The 20456-nt window shown below is 41.8% G+C and overlaps 1 protein-coding gene across 3 annotated transcripts in view; it reads left to right on the top strand.

Moving 5' to 3' along the window:
- Nucleotides 1–3593: 3593 nt before the first annotated feature.
- ndc1 (NDC1 transmembrane nucleoporin) overlaps nucleotides 3594–20456 on the top strand; it is a 43266-nt gene continuing 26403 nt past the window's right edge. The window contains exons 1-8 of one of the 3 annotated variants that reach the window (XM_031810328.1): nucleotides 3594–3883; nucleotides 7785–7905; nucleotides 9211–9312; nucleotides 10044–10218; nucleotides 12480–12612; nucleotides 17528–17636; nucleotides 17766–17817; nucleotides 18498–18630. In XM_031810328.1, the coding sequence (XP_031666188.1) occupies nucleotides 3845–3883; nucleotides 7785–7905; nucleotides 9211–9312; nucleotides 10044–10218; nucleotides 12480–12612; nucleotides 17528–17636; nucleotides 17766–17817; nucleotides 18498–18630 (864 nt within the window). In that variant the 5' untranslated portion in view covers nucleotides 3594–3844. The remainder of the gene's footprint in view (nucleotides 3884–7784; nucleotides 7906–9210; nucleotides 9313–10043; nucleotides 10219–12479; nucleotides 12613–17527; nucleotides 17637–17765; nucleotides 17818–18497; nucleotides 18631–20456) is intronic. The other 2 variants (XM_031810330.1, XM_031810329.1) reach the window with 2 other exon arrangements.

The raw sequence follows: 20456 nt of genomic DNA, 5'->3' as shown, positions 1-20456 counted from the left end.
AACACATACTGTAAGGCTTTATAACACATACTGTAAGGCTTTATAACATACTGTAAGGCTTTATAACACATACTGTAAGGCTTTATAACACATACTGTAAGGCTTTATAACACCTACTGTAAGGCTTTATAACATACTATAAGGCTTTATAACACCTACTGTAAGGCTTTATAACATACTGTAAGGCTTTATAACACCTACTGTATGGCTTTATAACATACTGTAAGGCTGGCCATGCTTTCCACCCTGCTACCCCTACCCCAGTCAACAGCACTGCGCTCCCCACAGCAACTCGCCCAAACCTTCCCCACTTCTCCTTCACCCAAATCCAGATAGCTGATGTTCTGAAAGAGCTGCAAAATCAGGACCCCTACAAATCAGCCGTGCTAGACAATTTGGAACCTCTCTTTCTAAAATTATCTGCAGAAATTGTTGCAACCCCTATTACTAGCCTGTTCAACCTCTCTTTCGTATCATCTGAGATCCCCATAGATTGGAAAACTGCCACGGTCATCCCCCTCTTCAAAGGGGGAGACACTCTAGACCCAAACTGTTACAGACCTATATCTATCCTACCCTGTCTTTCTAAGGCCTTTGAAAGCCAAGTTAAACAACAGATCACCGACCATTTCGTATCTCACCGTACCTTCTCCGCTATGCAATCTGGTTTCCGAGCTGGTCATGGGTGCACCTCAGCCACGCTCAAGGTCCTAAACGATATCATAACCGCCATCGATTACTGTGCAGCCGTATTTATCGACCTGGCTAAGGCTTTCGACTCTGTCAATCACCACATTCTTATCGGCAGACTCAACAGCCTTGGTTTGTCAAATGATTGCCTCGCCTGGTTCACCAACTACTTGTCCGATAGAGTTCAGTGGGTCAAATTGGAGGGCCTGTTGTCTGGACCTCTGGCAGTCTCTGTGGGGGTGCCACAGGGTTCAATTCTCGAGCCGATTCTCTTCTCTGAATACATCAATGATGTCGCTCTCGCTGCTGGTGATTCTTTGATCCACCTCTACGCAGACGACACCATTCTGTATACTTCTGACCCTTTGTTGGACACTGTGTTAACTAACCTCCAGATGAGCTTCAATGCCATACAACTCTCCTTCCGTGGCCTCCAACTGCTCTTATATGCAAGTAACACTAAACGCATGCTCTTCAACCGATCGCTGCCTGCACCTGCCCCCATCACTACTCTGGACGGCTCTGACTTAGAATATGTGGACAACTACAAATACCTAGGTGTCTGGTTAGACTGTAAACTCTCCTTCCGGACTCACATTAAGCATCTCCAATCCAAAATGAATTCTAGAATCGGCTTCCTATTTCGCAACAAAGCATCCTTCACCCATGTTGCCAAACATACCCTCGTAAACCTGACCACACATCCACACCACACCACACATCCTACATTGTGTGCAAAAGGCATGAGGAGGTAGGCAATAAATAGGCCATAGGAGCGAATAATTACAATTAGCAGATTAACACTGGAGTGATAAATGATCAGATGAACATGTGCAAGTAGAGATACTGGTGTGCAAAAGAGCAGAAAAGTAAATTAAAACAGTATGGGGATGAGGTAGGTAAATTGGTTGGGCTATTTACAGATGGACTATGTACAGCTGCAGCAATCGGTTAGCTGCTCAGATAGCAGATGTTTAAAGTTGGTGAGGGAGATAAAAGTCTCCAACTTCAGAGATTTTTGCAATTCGTTCCAGTCGCAGGCAGCAGAGCACTGGAAGGAAAGGCGGCCAAATGAGGTTTTGGCTTTAGGGATGATCAGTGAGCTGGAGCGCGTGCTACGGGTGGGTGTTGCCATCGTGACCAGTGAGCTGAGATAAGGCGGAGCTTTACCTAGCATAGACTTGTAGATGACCTGGAGCCAGTGGGTCTGGCGACGAACATGTAGCGAGGGCCAGCCGACTAGAGCATACAGGTCGCAGTGGTGGATGATATAAGGTGATTTAGTAACAAAACGGATGGCACTGTGATAAACTGCATCCAGTTTGCTAAGTAGAGTGTTGGAAGCTATTTTGTAAATGACATCGCCGAAATCGAGGATCAGTAAGATAGTCAGTTTTACTAGGGTAAGTTTTGCGGCGTGAGTGAAGGAGGCTTTGTTGTGAAATAGAAAGCCGACTCTAGATTTGATTTTGGATTGGAGTTGTTTGATATGAGTCTGGAAGGAGAGTTTGCAGAGTGGTGTAAAGTACTTAAGTAAAAATACTTTAAAATACTACTTAAGTAGTTTTTGGGGGTAGTTGTAATGTACTTTACTATTTATATTTTTGACAACTTTTACTTCACTACATTCCTAAAGAAAATGATGTACTTTTTACTCCATACATTTTCCTTGACACCCAAAAGTACTCGTTACATTTTGAATGCTTAGCAGGACAAGAAAATGGCCCGATTCACACACTTATCGAGGGAATACGTACTGGTCATTCCCACTGCCTCTGATCTGACGAACTCACTAAACACAAATGCATCTTTTGTAAATTATGTCTGAGTGTTAGAATGTGCCCCTGGATATGCATAAATTTTAAAAACACAAAAATGGTGCCGTTTGCTTTGTTTAATATAAGGAATTTGAAATGATTTATACTTTTACTTTGGATTCTTAAGTATATTTTATCAATTAGAATTTATTTTGAGTATATTTAAAACTAAATACTTTTAGACTTTTGCTCAAGTAGGATACACTGGGTAACTTTCACTTTTACTTGAGTAACTTTCTATTATGGTATCTATACTTTTACTCAAGTATCACAATTGGATACTTTTTACACCACTGGTCAACGGTGTTTCCTCTTCATACGTTCAGGACAATTCCAATTGCATGCTGCACATTTCACTCCAAAATAGAACTTATTTCCGTCTCTGGCGCACGCGCACACACGCACAGGAAGCAGCTCGAGTTTTCATTGGAGGTTGTGTTTCATCCTACAGCCATAGGCTGTCTTCATCACGAGAGGTATGTACGGGATTCCTATTGGTTCCAGGTTTAGCAGTTTGCAAATTTGCCTGAGTAGACAGGGTGTTGAAATATACTTTTTATGACAAGTTAAGGTGCCATCAAATTTTATAGTCATCACAAGAATGTTGTACTGTCATATACAAAATATCAGGTCCTTCCTCGACGGGGATCGATCAACTTCACGTTTTTAGGCTCCGGCCCACCACCTAATTTCTATGTGACAGACCACAGAGTTTCTAAAACCCAAGAGGCGCAACATCACGACCTTACCAGGAACGCTTCCGAAACGGACCAAACAGACTAGGTCGGGGTTTGACGTTTGACAAGTCAATGAGAGAAGTGAAAAAAGTATTCATGAATTAATAATTTTCTCGAAATCTAATGGCAGAACCGAGATTCTAGCCAAAATCTTAAGTAATTGAACAGGTTATTACTCCAACCTCGTGAAAGTGACATATTTTAATTTTCTTTAAAAAAACTACTTTTATATCGATGGAGAGTGCCTTTGATTTTTGACGGCATGCACATGCGCAGTTCGGCGGCGAGACCGGATGAAGTGTTTTCTACGCATGTTCTTCATCAACCTGCGTCGCCATGACGTCGCTTTACAACGTGGTGTGGATTTGTCTCTGAGAAGCAGTTTCAGCCTCTCTTCTTCATGCTGTCGTCTCTCTGGACAGACTTTGAAAAAGGGGGGTCCTGACATGTCCTTTGAATGCATGTGCCGCGCTTATACGAGAAACTGCACAGAAGTGGAATATTCTCTAGGATTGTGACAACTAGCTGGCATAAGTTTTTTTTTTTAAATACTTTAATTTTTTTTTGCAGTCGGATCTAAAATCTTTATATCGAAACAAAATGTTTTCATCGGATCAAAGTTGTTGGTTCGTTCGTAAGGTAAGCACTGCCCTATTTAAACAACTAAACCACAGCTAGCTAGTTAGTTACCCAATTACAGTTATCTAGCTTGGCTATTAACTAACTAGCTAGCTAGTAACAGTAGCTACATTTCATTGCTAGTATAACAACAACAACACAAGTTGTTGCTGGCTGTCTGTAATTATAGAAAAGCTAGCTAGATTTTCAAGTTTCACATAAGCTATGTAATTTAGTAGTTTAACGTAGCATTCAGCTTTGACCGGAGTGTCTGGATCCAAGCTACAATTTCTAGCCCAATACATACCACTCAAAACCCGCACAAAACGCCTGGAAACCAGCCCAATAGTTTGTTTTTCACAGCAAGAGTGGAGTTGCCATATTTATACAACAAAACCCTTTCCCATAATGTTATCGATTCAATTGGAAGGAATAACATAGTAACTTGTAACGACATTAGAAGTGTAATTCGTGTTTCCTCAAAATAATAGTTATTGCAAGCTATGACTGAATATGTGACAAGAGAAAATAATTCACCCTTATTAAACTCGCCAGATCAGTTTCCATCAATGGATGGCGATTAAGCTCGTTTGACTGCTATGATTAAGAAATAAGGTACAAGGGGGTATGCTATATGACCAATATACCACGGCTAAGGGCTGTTCTTAATCATGACGCAAAGCTGAGTGCCCGGATACAGCTCTTAGCCGTGATATATTGACCACAACCCCCCGGGTGCCTTATTGCTATAATAAACTGTGTACCAACGCAATTAAAAGTCATATTTTCTCATACCCCATGGTATACTGCCGCTTTCAGTCAATCAGCATTCAGGTATAAAACCAGGTTTATTATTGTAAATAAATCCCCTTTGCGTATGTCCGTAACATGGATGAATCCAACAGGAGAGTTTGAGTGATGAAAGTTGGACCGAGGATCTCAATCTCTGAGCAAGAACCACTTGGACTTCCTTTAAAATGTTAATGTTCGGCTATTTTCTGGCAATTTAGCTGTTATTATGTGACAGATGTTAATACTATAAACCGTTATAAATGTCCCACTTCCTGAGATTGACTTCTCATATCAATAGGCTACAGACACAAATCTGGGTTGATGATTGTGATTCAGTTTTGCCAGGGTTCGCTTAGATAAAAGCAGGTAGCCTATAGCCCCTGACGTAAACTGAACTATTTAGCAGCTTGCTTAGTTCAAATGAAGACTAATTTATTCAACATGAATAGCGAAGCAATTTGAGGTAAGAAGTGCTTGTGTTTCCCAGTAGCCTGCATCAATTAGGCTAAAGCTTTGGTTGTCTTCCTCTCAGGCTTCTACGTCTTCTACCTGGACCTCCTCAATGTCCACCTCTTGAACATCAGACTCTGAGGCCTCATCTTCACTGTTACTTTCCAACCTTGTTGACGATGTCTTGTTGTCAGACTCAAAAAAGCCTCACATTTCCCCGCTGGCCACCAAAACATCATCCCCTTGTATTGGTCAACCTGTTGCGTGCTGTGGTGTGTGTTCCCAAACTAGGACCAGTTGCACTCTTGAGGCGGCTGATGTTGGTGGGATTTGGAGGATAATGGAGGCATCAGGGGATCCACAAAGTCCCTTCCACCAGGTGGCTGATGAGATATGTTGGACTACCAAGAACCTTGCCCTCATCCAGGCCAAGGTGGCGAGACACGGTAGTGATGACACCATAGGCCTTGTTGATCTCTGCACCAGACAGGATGCTCTTACCAGCGTACTTGGGGTCCAACATGTACGCTGCGGTGTGTATGGGCTTCAGGCAGATGTAACTGCAGTTTCCTCTGCCTGGAGCAACAGTGAAGTGGGCAGGGCAGTATGGATTTCTTCTCTTGCATCTGCAAGCAGAGTCTGAACATCAGACAGGATGGCATTGTCTCCCTCAATCCATACAATGGCTACTACTATAGGTTTCAGGAGTTTCTGGCTGGTTACCACTCTCTCCCAAAATACATCATCCTGGAGGATCCTCTTGATAGGGCTGTCCATATCGGCAGACTGCGGAGACATGAGATTGTCAAACATGACACACCACCCTGTGTTGCTAGGCAGCTTCAATGTGGTGCTCTTATTCTTCTCACTTTGCTTGGTGAGGTAGATTACTGCTATAACTTGATGATCCTTCACATACCTAACCATTTCCTTGGCTCTCTTGTAGAGTGTATCCATTGTTTTCAGTGCCATGATGTCCTTGAGGAGCAGATTCAATGCATGAGAAGCACAGCCAATGGGTGTGATGTGAGGGTAGGACTCCTCCACTTTAGACCAAGCAGCCTTCATGTTCGCAGCATTGTCTGTCACCAGTGCAAATACCTTCTGTGGTCCAAGGTCATTGATGACTGCCTTCAGCTCATCTGCAATGTAGAGACCGGTGTGTTCCTTGTGTCTGTGCTCTTGTAGAATACTGGTTGGAGGGGTGAATGCTGGGCAAAGAACATTCAGAAATCTCTTAAAATACACATTGTCTGTGAGCATCAGAGGTGAACCAGTTGCATACACAGCTGGAGCAAGACATTCATCAGCATTTCTCTGACTACGTTCCTCCATTGAGTCCAAAAAACTTCTGATTCCAGGAGGACCATGAGCTGTTGCTATCGATAAGGTGTCTGATTCATCATTTTCACCTCGAATAGAAGTAGAGGGACTTTGTCAGAGGTTGCTTGTTGTGAGCGCTGAGGGAACTTTATGTACTGGGCCAGATGATTCTGCATTTTTGTTGCCTTCTTCACATACGATTTGCCACACTATTTGCAAATGTACACAGCTTTTCCTACTACATTTGCTGAAGTGAAATGTCTCCACACATCAGATGTGGCATTTTCCTGTGAAGATTAGAACAAAATTTGTTGAAAAAAAACAACAAATACAATTCTATGTACAGATAAATAGTTCAGCAGTTAGATTAAACAACTCCTTTGTAAAATGTTTTTTAATGAAACATGTATGGAAACAGGTGAAATAACACTCCTCAGTTAGCAGGCTCAAGCCAGCTAAAACCCACATGGTAGCAAAAACTAACTAGCAGAAATTGTTAACAAGTTAGAAATTATTTAAACACACTTTGCTGTAGGCTACTATTTACTAGTTAACAAAAAATTATGTATGTCGTATAAAATATATTCACCCCACCCAGTATTGTAATCAAAACTTACCAGAAAGTATGTAGTCCTTGGCTCAGACAGTGTAGTACTGTGGGCTCAATAGCATATCACTAGTGTGCAAGATCTTGAGAATCAGCTGTACATGTGATGGAAGAGTGCATGCAGAGGGGGATAGTTTAACCAACATATGGCACAAGACCTAGAATTGCCTTATGTGTATCCCACACAAAAAATGTTGAAGGTTATAAGCTAACTTTTAAAAAGAAATGTATTTAAGCAAAATTCTCCAAATTCCCGGGCTGAACTTCTGCTAGCAACAACATTGAGGCGCCATCAGTCGACGCTTGTAAAAATGTCAATTCTGAAAACCCTGACCTGTACCTATGTTTGTTATGGACAACTATGTGCCATTCACTGAGATGAGGAATACAAATGAGGGGAAAAGTCAGTGGTTGTATTCGGGAAGTTTTAAATATAAATATTTTTCTAGTATTAATTTCTGCACACTGGGGGAGGAATGCGATTGTACAGAACAAACATAGTTACAGGTAATCGTTTTCAGAATTGGCGTTTTTCTAACAAGCATCGACTGACGCTGTCTCAATGTTGTTGCTAGCAAATCACGCGACCAGTTATCAGAACTCAACTCCACCTCGATAAAAGAGAACAGAGTTCAGCGTTCCTCGGTTAGACTTATTCAGGCTAACATTTTCAGGTAACACAATTCTGGCATACCAGTCACTTCCCAATGTGATGTATTGTATCTGCGGTATGAATGTTGGTGTTTCCAGGTGATTTGTTGGAGAGCAGTAGCCAGTATGGCGTGGTCTGTCCTGCTGCTGCTGCCCACCACAGCTCTGTTTGTACTTCTCAGCAGATTCAGTCTGTTTCACCCGATACTCTGGATATCAGGTAAGAGAAGCTTTCATAAGCCAATACACTCACCTTGTACACAATGTCAAAATGTTTTAGTTCACTCTAGCCAGTCAGACTAACTTACCTTACTGTAGTCGTTCTCTGGCTGTGTAGCCAGTCAGACTAACTTACCTTACTGTAGTCATTCTCTGGCTGTGTAGCCAGTCAGACTAACTTACCTTACTGTAGTCGTTCTCTGGCTGTGTAGCCAGTCAGACTAACTTACCTTACTGTAGTCATTCTCTGGCTGTGTAGCCAGTCAGACTAACTTACCTTACTGTAGTCGTTCTCTGGTTGTGTAGCCAGTCAGACTAACTTACCTTACTGTAGTCGTTCTCTGGCTGTGTAGCCAGTCAGACTAACTTACCTTACTGTAGTCGTTCTCTGGCTGTGTAGCCAGTCAGACTAACTTACCTTACTGTAGTCGTTCTCTGGCTGTGTAGCCAGTCAGACTAACTTACCTTACTGTAGTCGTTCTCTGGTTGTGTAGCCAGTCAGACTAACTTACCTTACTGTAGTCGTTCTCTGGCTGTGTAGCCAGCTGAGACCGTTATGTCGGAGACTTCTTGTAAGCACATTATTCTATTGTCTCGTTCTAGAATGCTATTAATTATGTGTTGTCTGCTTCTAGAACGCTATTAATTATGTGTTGTCTGCTTCTAGAATGCTATTAATTATGTGTTGTCTGCTTCTAGAATGCTATTAATTATGTGTTGTCTGCTTCTAGAATGCTATTAATTATGTGTTGTCTGCTTCTAGAATGCTATTAATTATGTGTTGTCTGCTTCTAGAATGCTATTAATTATGTGTTGTCTGCTTCTAGAATGCTATTAATTATGTGTTGTCTGCTTCTAGAATGCTATTAATTATGTGTTGTCTGCTTCTAGAATGCTATTAATTATGTGTTGTCTGCTTCTAGAATGCTATTAATTATGTGTTGTCTGCTTCTAGAATGCTATTAATTATGTGTTGTCTGCTTCTAGAATGCTATTAATTATGTGTTGTCTGCTTCTAGAATGCTATTAATTATGTGTTGTCTGCTTCTAGAATGCTATTAATTATGTGTTGTCTGCTTCTAGAATGCTATTAATTATGTGTTGTCTGCTTCTAGAATGCTATTAATTATGTGTTGTCTGCTTCTAGAATGCTATTAATTATGTGTTGTCTGCTTCTAGAATGCTATTAATTATGTGTTGTCTGCTTCTAGAATGCTTGGCCTGGTTGACCAGTGCCAGTAGATGGATATATATATATATATATATCTATTCAGCAGCCTATTAATTATGTGTTGTCTGCTTCCAGAATGCCTGTCCCTATTGACCAGTGCCAGTGCCATCTTCTCCTTCATTCTGCTATGTGGAGTGGTATTGATGGTGGGCTTCTTCAACCTGGAGTATTACACAGGTGAGCAAGTAGCTGAAGGGTTCTCCCAGGGTTCTCCCAGGGGATCACACTTCTGAGTGGAAGGAGCCTGAGGTGATTGCTGCACTCCATCTCTTGAGATTGAATCAGGCTGCGTGGGTGGAACCAGGACAATGCAATTACTGTATACATATATACATATATATATATAAATGATGCTCTCACTGTAATGTAGGTGGCTTTGTACATGGAGGTGCCAATGTCCTGGGACAACAGTCCCAGCATTCACCCTGTATATGGAGGTGCCAATGTCCTGGGACAACAGTCCCAGCATTCACCCTGTTTATGGAGGTGCCAATGTCCTGGGACAACAGTCCCAGCATTCACCCTGTATATGGAGGTGCCAATGTCCTGGGACAACAGTCCCAGCATTCACCCTGTTTATGGAGGTGCCAATGTCCTGGGACAACAGTCCCAGCATTCACCCTGTATATGGAGGTGCCAATGTCCTGGGACAACAGTCCCAGCATTCACCCTGTTTATGGAGGTGCCAATGTCCTGGGACAACAGTCCCAGCATTCACCCTGTTTATGGAGGTGCCAATGTCCTGGGACAACAGTCCCAGCATTCACCCTGTATATGGAGGTGCCAATGTCCTGGGACAACAGTCCCAGCATTCACCCTGTATATGGAGGTGCCAATGTCCTGGGACAACAGTCCCAGCATTCACCCTGTTTTACAAATTTTTTGATTCATTGATTGATTCCCACCAGTCGTCCCATCCATCGCCTGTTCCAAGATCGCCCTCCTGGGTCAGGTGCTCCACCCCCGTCAGTTCGTCCACTCACTGGTGCACTGCATCATGGGTGTTGTAGTAGCTTGGTGTTGTGCCTTCACCATCGGAGGGCGCTACAGGTCCTTGGGGCACCCCTGTACACAGGATGAGAGGTGAGACACCACACATGTTTAGGTTTACCTGGCATACACACAGGGATGGAAATTAATTTAAATATAGGTTGTATTTACAATGGTGTGTGTTCTTCACTGGTTGTGCTTTTCTTGTGGCAACAGGTCACACATCTTGCTGCTGTGATGGCACACTATGGGATTTAATTTTTATTTAACTCGGCAAGTCAGTTAAGAACAAATTATTAGTTACAATTACGGCCTTGGAACAGTGGGTTAACTGCCTTGTTCAGGGGCAGAACGACAGATTTTACCATGTCAGTTCGGGGATTCAACCCAGCAACTTTTTGGTTACTGGCCCAACGCTCTAACCACTAGGCTACCTGGCTATTTCTCCCAGTAGATATGGGAGTTTGGCAAAATGTGATTTATTTTCAAATTCTTTGTGGATCTGTGGGAAATATGTGTCTCTAATATGGTTATACATTGGGCAGGAGGTTAGGAAGTGCAGCTCAGTTTCCACCTCATTTTGTGGGCAGTGAGCACATAGCCTGTCTTCTCTTGAGAGCCATGTCTGCCTACGGTGGCCTTTCTCAATAGCAAGGCTATGCTCACTGAGTCTGTACATAGTCAAAGCTTTCCTTAATTTTGGGTCAGTCACAGTGGTCAGGTATTCTGCCACTGTGTACTCTCTGTTTAGGGCCAAATAACATTCTAGTTTGCTCTGTTTTTTTGTTAGTTATTCCAAATGTGTCAAGTAATTATTTTTTTGTTTTCTCATGATTTGGTTGGGTCTAGTTGTGTTGCTGTCTTGGGGCTCTGGGGTGTGTTTGTGAACAGAGCCCCAGGACCAGTTTGCTTAGGGGACTCTTCTCCAGGTTAGTTTCTCTGTGGGTAATGGCTTTGTTATGGAAGGTTTGGGAATCGCTTCCTTTTTAGGTGGTTGTAGAATTAATTTTCAGAATTTTCAGAATTAGTGGGTATCGGCCAAATTCTGCTCTGCATGCATTATTTGGTGTTCTATGTTGTACACGGAGGATATTTTTGCAGAATTCTGTATGCAGAGTCTCAATTTGGTGTTTGTCCCATTTTGTGATTTCTTGGTTGGTGAGCGGACCCCAGACCTCACAACCATAAAGGGTAATGGGTTCTATAACTAATTCAAGTATTTTTTGCCAGATCCTAATTGGTATGTCGGATTTGATGTTCCTTTTGATGGCATAGAAGACCCTTATTGCCTTGTCTCTTAGATGGTTCACAGCTTTGTGGAAGTTACCTGTGGTGCTGATGTTTAGGCCAAGGTATGTATTTTTTTTTTGTGTGCTTTAGGGCAACGGTGTCTAGATGGAATTTGTATTTGTGGTCCTGGCAACTGCACCTTTTTTTGGAACACCATTATTTTTGGCTTACTGATATTTAATGTCAGGGCCCAGGTCTGACAGAATCTGTGCAGAAGATCTAGGTGCTGCTGTTGGTTGAGGAGAGAAGAACCAGATCATCAGCAAACGGTAGACATTTGACTTCAGATTCTAGTAGGGTGAGGCCGGGTGCTGCAGACTGTTCTGGTGCCCTTGCCAATATTTTGATATACATGTTGAAGAAGGTGGGGCTTAAGCTGCTTCCCTGTCTCACCCCACGGCCCTGTGGAAAGATGTGTGTTTGGCCTATTTTTTTGTGTACATGGATTTTATAAAGTCATATGTTTTTTTCCCCCAACACCACCTTCCATCAATTTGTTTTGCAGGCCCTCATGCCAAATTGAGTTGTAGGATTTTTTTAAATCAACAAAGCATGGAGACGTTGCCTTTTTTTGTTTTGCTTGTTTGTTTCTTCACTTTATGTTGAGCTGATTTCTGACGTGCTGTTACTTTTTCCGAAGTGTATTTCTGTATTGTTTTAGTGACTCACCATAGGGAAGGTGTAGACTCAAGTTTTCTGGATCTCTGTTTTTGGTTGGATAGGTTTCTCAATTTCTTTCTTAGGTTTTTGCATTCTTCATCAAACCATTTGTCATTGTTGTTAATTTTCTTCGGTTTTCTATTTGAGATTTTTAGATTTGATAGGGAAGCTGAGAGGTCAAATATACTGTTGAGATTTTCTACTGCCAAGTTTACACCTTCACTATAACAGTGAAACATTTTGTCTAGGAAATTGTCTAGAAGGGATTGAATTTGTTGCAAAATTGATTTTTTGGGTTGATTTCTTACAACTTTCTTGTTTTCTTTCTTTTTTCTTCTTTGATGCCTCATGATTGAGCAAAGCTCTGTTCAAATATATCTGTCTGTCTGTTGTGTTGGTTACAGTAGTAGTGGTCCTGAGATGTGCCTGAATGAATACCACCTGGTGCTGCTGCTCGTGGGGGCCTTCATTGGCTACAGCCACAGCCTGGTGGGAGTGGTCTACAACATGAACTACGTTTCTTTCCACACCATGCAGGTACATACTGTCTCTTTACTTCCTATCTCTTTTTATCCTGGGCCCGGTTTCCCAAAAGCATCTTAAATTTAATGTCTACCCAAAACCACTAATTCCTGTGTTTTAGTGTTTAATACCACTATGTTAGAACAATATTTTTTGTGAACAGATGTTTCATTATAATAAGGTTAGTAGCAATTTGTGGAAATCTGTTGCAGCTCAAATCGTTTACAAAACCTTCAATGCTGACTGGTTGGCTGGCTGGCTGACTGGTTGGCTGGCTGACTGACTGACTGGTTGGCTGGCTGGCTGACTGGTTGGCTGGTTGGCTGACTGACTGACTGACTGACTGGCTGGTTGGCTGACTGACTGGTTGGCTGACTGACTGGTTGGCTGACTGACTGGTTGGCTGGCTGACTGACTGGTTGGCTGACTGGTTGGCTGACTGGCTGGTTGGCTGACTGGCTGGTTGGCTGACTGACTGGTTGGCTGACTGGCTGGTTGGCTGACTGGTTGGCTGACTGGTTGGCTGACTGGCTGGTTGGCTGACTGACTGGTTGGCTGACTGACTGGTTGGCTGACTGACTGGTTGGCTGACTGACTGGTTGACTGACTGACTGGTTGGCTGACTGACTGACTGACTGGTTGGCTGGCTGGCTGGGTTGATAAAGTTGCTCGTTATTAATCGACTGACTGGTTGACTGACTGGTTGGCTGACTGACTGACTGGCTGACTGACTGGCTGGCTGGCTGGCTGACTGACTGGCTAGGTTGATAAAGTTGCTCGTTATTAATCGACTGGTTGGCTGACTGACTGACTGGCTGACTGACTGGCTGGCTGGCTGACTGACTGGTTGGCTGGCTAGGTTGATAAAGTTGCTTGTTATTAACCGACTGGTTGACACCACTCGTAGAACTGCTGAGTTTGTCCTTAGATGCTTTTTTGCCCTTCAGAAGATCTCCGCTAAACATAAACATATACCATATACTATATACTATATAAATATATACTATATAAACAAATACTATATACCATATACTATATACTATATAAACATATACTATATAAACATATACCATATACTATATACCATATACTATATAAACATATACCATATACTATATAAACATATACTATATAAACATATACCATATACTATATACCATATACTATATAAACATATACTATATACTATATACCATATAAACATATACTATATACCATCTAAACATATACCATATACTATATACCATATAAACATATACTATATACTATATAAACATATACTATATACTATATAAACATATACTATATACCATATAAACATATACTATATACCATATAAACATATACTATATACCATATACTATATAAACATATACTATATAATCCTATACTATATACCATCTAAACATATACTAAATACCATCTAAACATATACTATATACCATATACTATATAAACATATACTATATAAACCTATACTATATACCATCTAAACATATACTAAATACCATATAAACATATACTATATAAACCTATACTATATACCATCTAAACATATACTAAATACCATATAAACATATACTATATACTATATAAACATATACTATATAAACATATACTATATAAACCTATACTATATACCATCTAAACATATACCATCTAAACATATACTATATAAACATATACTATATAAACCTATACTATATACCATCTAAACATATACTATATAAACATATACTATATAAACATATACTATATACCATCTAAACATATACTATATAAACCTATACTATATACCATCTAAACATATACTATATAAACATATACTATATAAACCTATACTATATACCATCTAAACATATACTATATACCATATAAACATATACTATATAAACCTATACTATATACCATCTAAACATATACTATATACCATATAAACATATACTATATACCATCTAAACATATACTATATAAACATATACTATATAAACATATACTATATAAACATATACTATATACCATCTAAACATATACTATATACTATATAAACATATACTATATAAACATATACTATATACTATATAAACATATACTATATAAACATATACTATATAAACATATACTATATACTATATAAACATATACTATATACTATATAAACATATACTATATACTATATACTATATAAACATATACTATATACTATATACCATCTAAACATATACTATATAAACATATACTATATAAACATATACTATATAAACATATACTATATAAACATATACTATATACTATATAAACATATACTATATAAACATATACTATATACCATATAAACATATACTAAATACCATATACTATATACTATATAAACATATACTATATAAACATATACTATATACCATATAAACATATACTATATACCATATACTATATACTATATAAACATATACTATATAAACATATACCATATAAACATATACTATATACCATATAAACATATACTATATACCATATACTATATAAACATATACCATATAAACATATACTATATACCATATAAACATATACTATATACCATATAAACATATACTATATACCATATAAACATATACTATATACTATATACTATATAAACATATACTATATACCATATAAACATATACTATATACCATATAAACATATACTATATAAACATATACTATATACCATATAAACATATACTATATACCATATACTATATACTATATACTATATAAACATATACTATATACCATATAAACATATACTATATACCATATAAACATATACTATATACCATATACTATATACTATATAAACATATACTATATACCATATAAACATATTCTATATACCATATAAACAGACCTGAAAATAGCTGTTCAGCGTCACTCCCCATCCAACCTGACAGAGCTTGAGAGGATCTGCAGAGAAGAAGGGGAGAAACTCCCCAAATACAGGTGTGCCAAGCTTGTAGCGTCATACCCAAGGAGACTTGAGGCTGTAATCGCTGCCAAAGGTGCTTCAACAAACTACAGAGTAAAGGGTCTGAATAAATGTGATATTTCAGTTTAGTATTTTTAATACATTTGCAACATTGTAAACCTGTTTTTGCTTTGTCCTTGTATGTGTGTGTCGACTGAGGGGAGGGGAACACAATGTAATGCATTTTAGCATAAGGTAACAAATAATAATAAAGTAGAAGTGAAGGGTGCATGCTGCTGTTTGAAGGGTGCATGCTGCTGTTTGAAGGGTGCATGCTGCTGTTTGAAGGGTGCATGCTGCTGTTTGAAGGGTGCATGCTGCTGTTTGAAGGGTGCATGCTGCTGTTTGAAGGGTGCATGCTGCTGTTTGAAGGGTGCATGCTGCTGTTTGAAGGGTGCATGCTGCTGTTTGAAGGGTGCATGCTGCTGTTTGAAGGGTGCATGCTGCTGTTTGAAGGGTGCATGCTGCTGTTTGAAGGGTGCATGCTGCTGTTTGAAGGGTGCATGCTGCTGTTTGAAGGGTGCATGCTGCTGTTTGAAGGGTGCATGCTGCTGTTTGAAGGGTGCATGCTGCTGTTTGAAGGGTGCATGCTGCTGTTTGAAGGGTGCATGCTGCTGTTTGAAGGGTGCATGCTGCTGTTTGAAGGGTGCATGCTGCTGTTTGAAGGGTGCATGCTGCTGTTTGAAGGGTGCATGCTGCTGTTTGAAGGGTGCATGCTGCTGTTTGAAGGGTGCATGCTGCTGTTTGAAGGGTGCATGCTGCTGTTTGAAGGGTGCATGCTGCTGTTTGAAGGGTGCATGCTGCTGTTTGAAGGGTGCATGCTGCTGTTTGAAGGGTGCATGCTGCTGTTTGAAGGGTGCATGCTGCTGTTTGAAGGGTGCATGCTGCTGTTTGAAGGGTGCATGTTTATCGGTCTCCCTGTGACCGCCGATAACTTGAACAAAGTTGCCAATGTCTTTACAATTGAACAAGCGAACGATTAAAATCTGCATTGTAAGAATGCAGTAGACCTGTAGGCTACGTTGTCAGATATATATATCCTTCATATTGAAATAAGTGTTATGTTGTATTTGTAGGCTACGTTGCCAGATTTTTTCTAAAATATATTTAATGATCTGTAACAACGTGTGCAGTGATGTGCTGAATGAATCTGATTTGAGTGCAGTTTTATTGGGTAAGCATTAGAAGAAGCTGGTAATATCTCTCTAGGAGCTGATCTGGCATCAGTTTTGACGCATGGCGAACGTTCTCTGCGTGGGGTTTTGTGAAACTCATGCTACATAATCGTCCGTTGTAGGAACGCTGCATCGTTAAAACACTCGTAGGCTTAAGCTCTATCGGGAAACTGGGCCCAGGTAGGGAGAACTCCTGTCCCCTCTTCCCAGAGAACTCCTGTCCCCTCTTCCCAGAGAACTCCTGTCCCCTCTTCCCAGAGAACTCCTGTCCCCTCTTCCCAGAGAACTCCTGTCCCCTCTTCCCAGAGAACTCCTGTCCCCTCTTCCCAGATAAATCCTGTCCCAGAGAAACGCCCAGTGTATAAAACTACAAGATAATGGATGACTGCTTGACTGCTACACTGCTGGGTTGTGTTCAGTAGATACAACATGTTGAAAGTGAAACAGAGGTGCTCCCGGAATCTGTCCAATAACAACGTGGAATATTGTTTTCAGTTGCATAATTGTTGCACAGTTTTCCAACAGTGTGCTCTACTGAACATAACCCATCAATGTCTACTACTGTTGGGTATTATAGTTTCTGTGACCTTTGATAGCACTATGTTATGAGACATCAGGAAGTGCCATGTTCTCCTCAAACTGCTGAGGGGAGGACGGCTCATAATGAGGTCTGGAATGGAGTCGATGGAATTGACCTCATGGAAACCATGGAAACCACGTCTTTGTTTGATTTGCTTTCATGTTTCAGCAATACAAGTACCTCCGCTTCAAGGGAGCTCTGCCCCTAGTGGTGAAGGCCAGTGCTGTTCAGGCTCTCTACTGTCTCAGGACCTTCCTCCTGTTGTATTTCTTCATGGGTAAGGAGACAAGTCAGGCATGGCTTTGTGTACGAGCTATTCAGTGGGTTGTCTCCCTGTTCAGTGCTGTTCAGGCTCTCTCTGTTCTGTAGTCAAAAGATATTGATGTTTTATCTCCCTGTCTTTCAGGATATGCACCACGAGCCTGGATCTGTAAAACACTTGACCTCAACATCAACAGGTTAACCTCACAGTATTATTTAAAACTGCCCCCCCCCCCCCCCCCCCCCCCCCCCCACCCCCTCGACTGCTAGGCAGCTGACACCCACCACCCCCACGACTGCTAGGCAGCTGACCCCCACGACTGCTAGGAAGCTGACCCCCCCCCCCCCCACCCCCTCGACTGCTAGGCAGCTGACCCACCCCCTCGACTGCTAGGCAGCTGACACCCCCTCTACTGCTAGGCAGCTCACCCCCCCTCACCCCCTCTACTGCTAGGCAGCTCACCCCCCCTCACCCCCTCTACTGCTAGGCAGCTCACCCCCCCTCACCCCCTCTACTGCTAGGCAGCTCACCCCACCCCCTCGACTGCTAGGCAACTCACCCCCCCCCCCCCCCCTCACACCCTCTACTGCTAGGCAGCTGACCCCCCCACCCCCTCTACTGCTAGGGAGCTGACCCCCCCCCCACCCCCTCTACTGCTAGGCAGCTGACCCCCCCCCCCCACCCCCTCTACTGCTAGGCAGCTGACCCCCCCCACACCCTCGACTGCTAGGGGTCTCCTCATATTCCTTTCCTAATATATTTTAAGTCCTACGTTGAGTTTCCAGGGAAACTGGACTGTTGATGTCAACATGGAATGGTACATGCATCAAGACAGACTAAACAGATGACAGAAGTGTTCTGGTCTCCCCCTCCCAGTTCAATCCATTCCCTGGACAGTGTGTCTAGTCTATTGGACCTGTCCCTCCTGTACCACCTGTGGATCAGTGGGACCTTCCTCCTCCTCACCTGGTACATCACAGTGCTGCTCTTCAGGATCTTTGTTACCGAGGTACATATAACTCCCCTGACCCCTCTATAATGCCTCGATCAGACCGACAGCCGCGTTGCGTTTCTGGTACACCAGATTGGAACGCTGCGTTTGCCTTGCAGCGTTGCAGGTGCGGTATGTTCTGCTTGGTGCGTACGTCGGATTCATCGTATCAAACTGTATGAGTGGACTTGACAGAAATAGTAGCAAAAGGGTGAATGTTGAACTTCTGTTGCACACACCTCCAGTCAAAATGTTGGATTAGAAATTAAATAAGTTTGACTGCAGTAGTTATTACGTAGAATTGATTAAATGACGCTGTCGGTCTGATCGGAGCGTAACCTTCACTGTACTGCTCCTCAGGACCTGACCCTAACCTCTGACCATCCTCCTCCTAACCTTCACCTTGTACAAAACATCACTGTATTGCTCCGTGGGGTGGCGGTAGGGACTGCCCCCTCTGTGGGGGGGTGGCGGTGGGGACTGTTTCTCTGTGGGGGGGTGGCGGTAGGGACTGCCCCCTCTGTGGGGGGACTGCCTACAGGGTTGGGAATGAACTGAATAATCAATTAGCCAACATCCCAGACCATTTTCATCTCTGACCTTTTTCACCTGTCTCTCCTTTCTGGGGAGGTTCCCATTGCTTGGAAGGCAGCCACAGTTCATCCTTTATTTAAAGGGGGAGATCAAGCTGATCCTAACTGTTATAGGCCTATTTCTATTTTGCCCTGTTTATCAAAAGTATTGGAAAAACTTGTCAATAATCAACTGACTGGCTTTCTTGATGTCTATAGTATTCTCTATGGTATGCAATCTGGTTTCCACTCAGGTTATGGATGTGTCACTGCAACCTTAAAGGTCCTCAATGATGTCCCCATTGCCCTTGATTCTAAGTAATATTGTGTTGCTATTTCTATTGACTTGGCCAAAGCTTTTGATACAGTAGACCATTCCATTTTTGTGGGCCGGATAAGGAGTATTGGTGTCTCTGAGGGGTCTTTGGCCTGGTTTGCTAACTACCTCTCTCAAAGAGTGCAGCGTATAAAGTCAGAACATCTGCTGTCTCAGCCACAACTTGTCACTAAGGGTGTACCCCAAGGCTCGATCCTAGGCCCCACGTTCTTCTCAGTTTACATCAACAACAGGTGGTAGGAAGCTCTCTCATCCATTTATATGCAGATGATACAGTCTTATACTGAGCTGGTCCCTCCCTGGATTTTGTGTTAAATGCTCTACAACAAAGCTTTCTTAGTGTCCAACAAGCTTTCTCTGCCCTTAACCTTGTTCTGAACACCTCCAAAACAAAGGTCATGTGGTTTGGTAAGAAGAATGCCCCACTCCACACTGTCCTTCTCTCAGCACATATCAAAGCTGCAGGCTGAAGTTAAATCTAGACTTGGTTTCCTCTATGGTAATCGCTCCTCTTTCACCCCAGCTGCCAAACTAACCCCGATTCAGATGAGCATCCTACTCGTGCTAGATTACGGAGACATCATTTATAGATCGGCAGGTAAGGGTGCTCTCGAACGGCTAGATGTTCTTTACCATTCGGCCTTCAGATTTGCCACCCAGGCTCCTTATAGGATACATCACTGCACTCTATACTCCTCTGTAAACTGGTCATCTCTGTATAATCGTCGCAAGACCCACTGGTTGATGCTTATTTATAAAACCCTCTTAGGCCTCACTCCCCCCTATCTGAGATATCTACTGCAGCCCTCATCCTCCACATACAACACCCGTTCTGCCAGTCACATTCTGTTAAAGGTCCTCAATGCACACACATCCCTGGGTCGCTCCTCTTTTCAGTTCGCTTCAGCTAGCGACTGGAACGAGCTGCAACAAAC

This window comes from Oncorhynchus kisutch, linkage group LG30 (assembly GCF_002021735.2).
Source record: "Oncorhynchus kisutch isolate 150728-3 linkage group LG30, Okis_V2, whole genome shotgun sequence".
In the NCBI taxonomy this organism is placed as follows: domain Eukaryota; kingdom Metazoa; phylum Chordata; class Actinopteri; order Salmoniformes; family Salmonidae; genus Oncorhynchus; species Oncorhynchus kisutch.
Note: the sequence above shows the minus strand (reverse complement) of the source record. Positions and strands in the feature narration are given on the sequence as shown.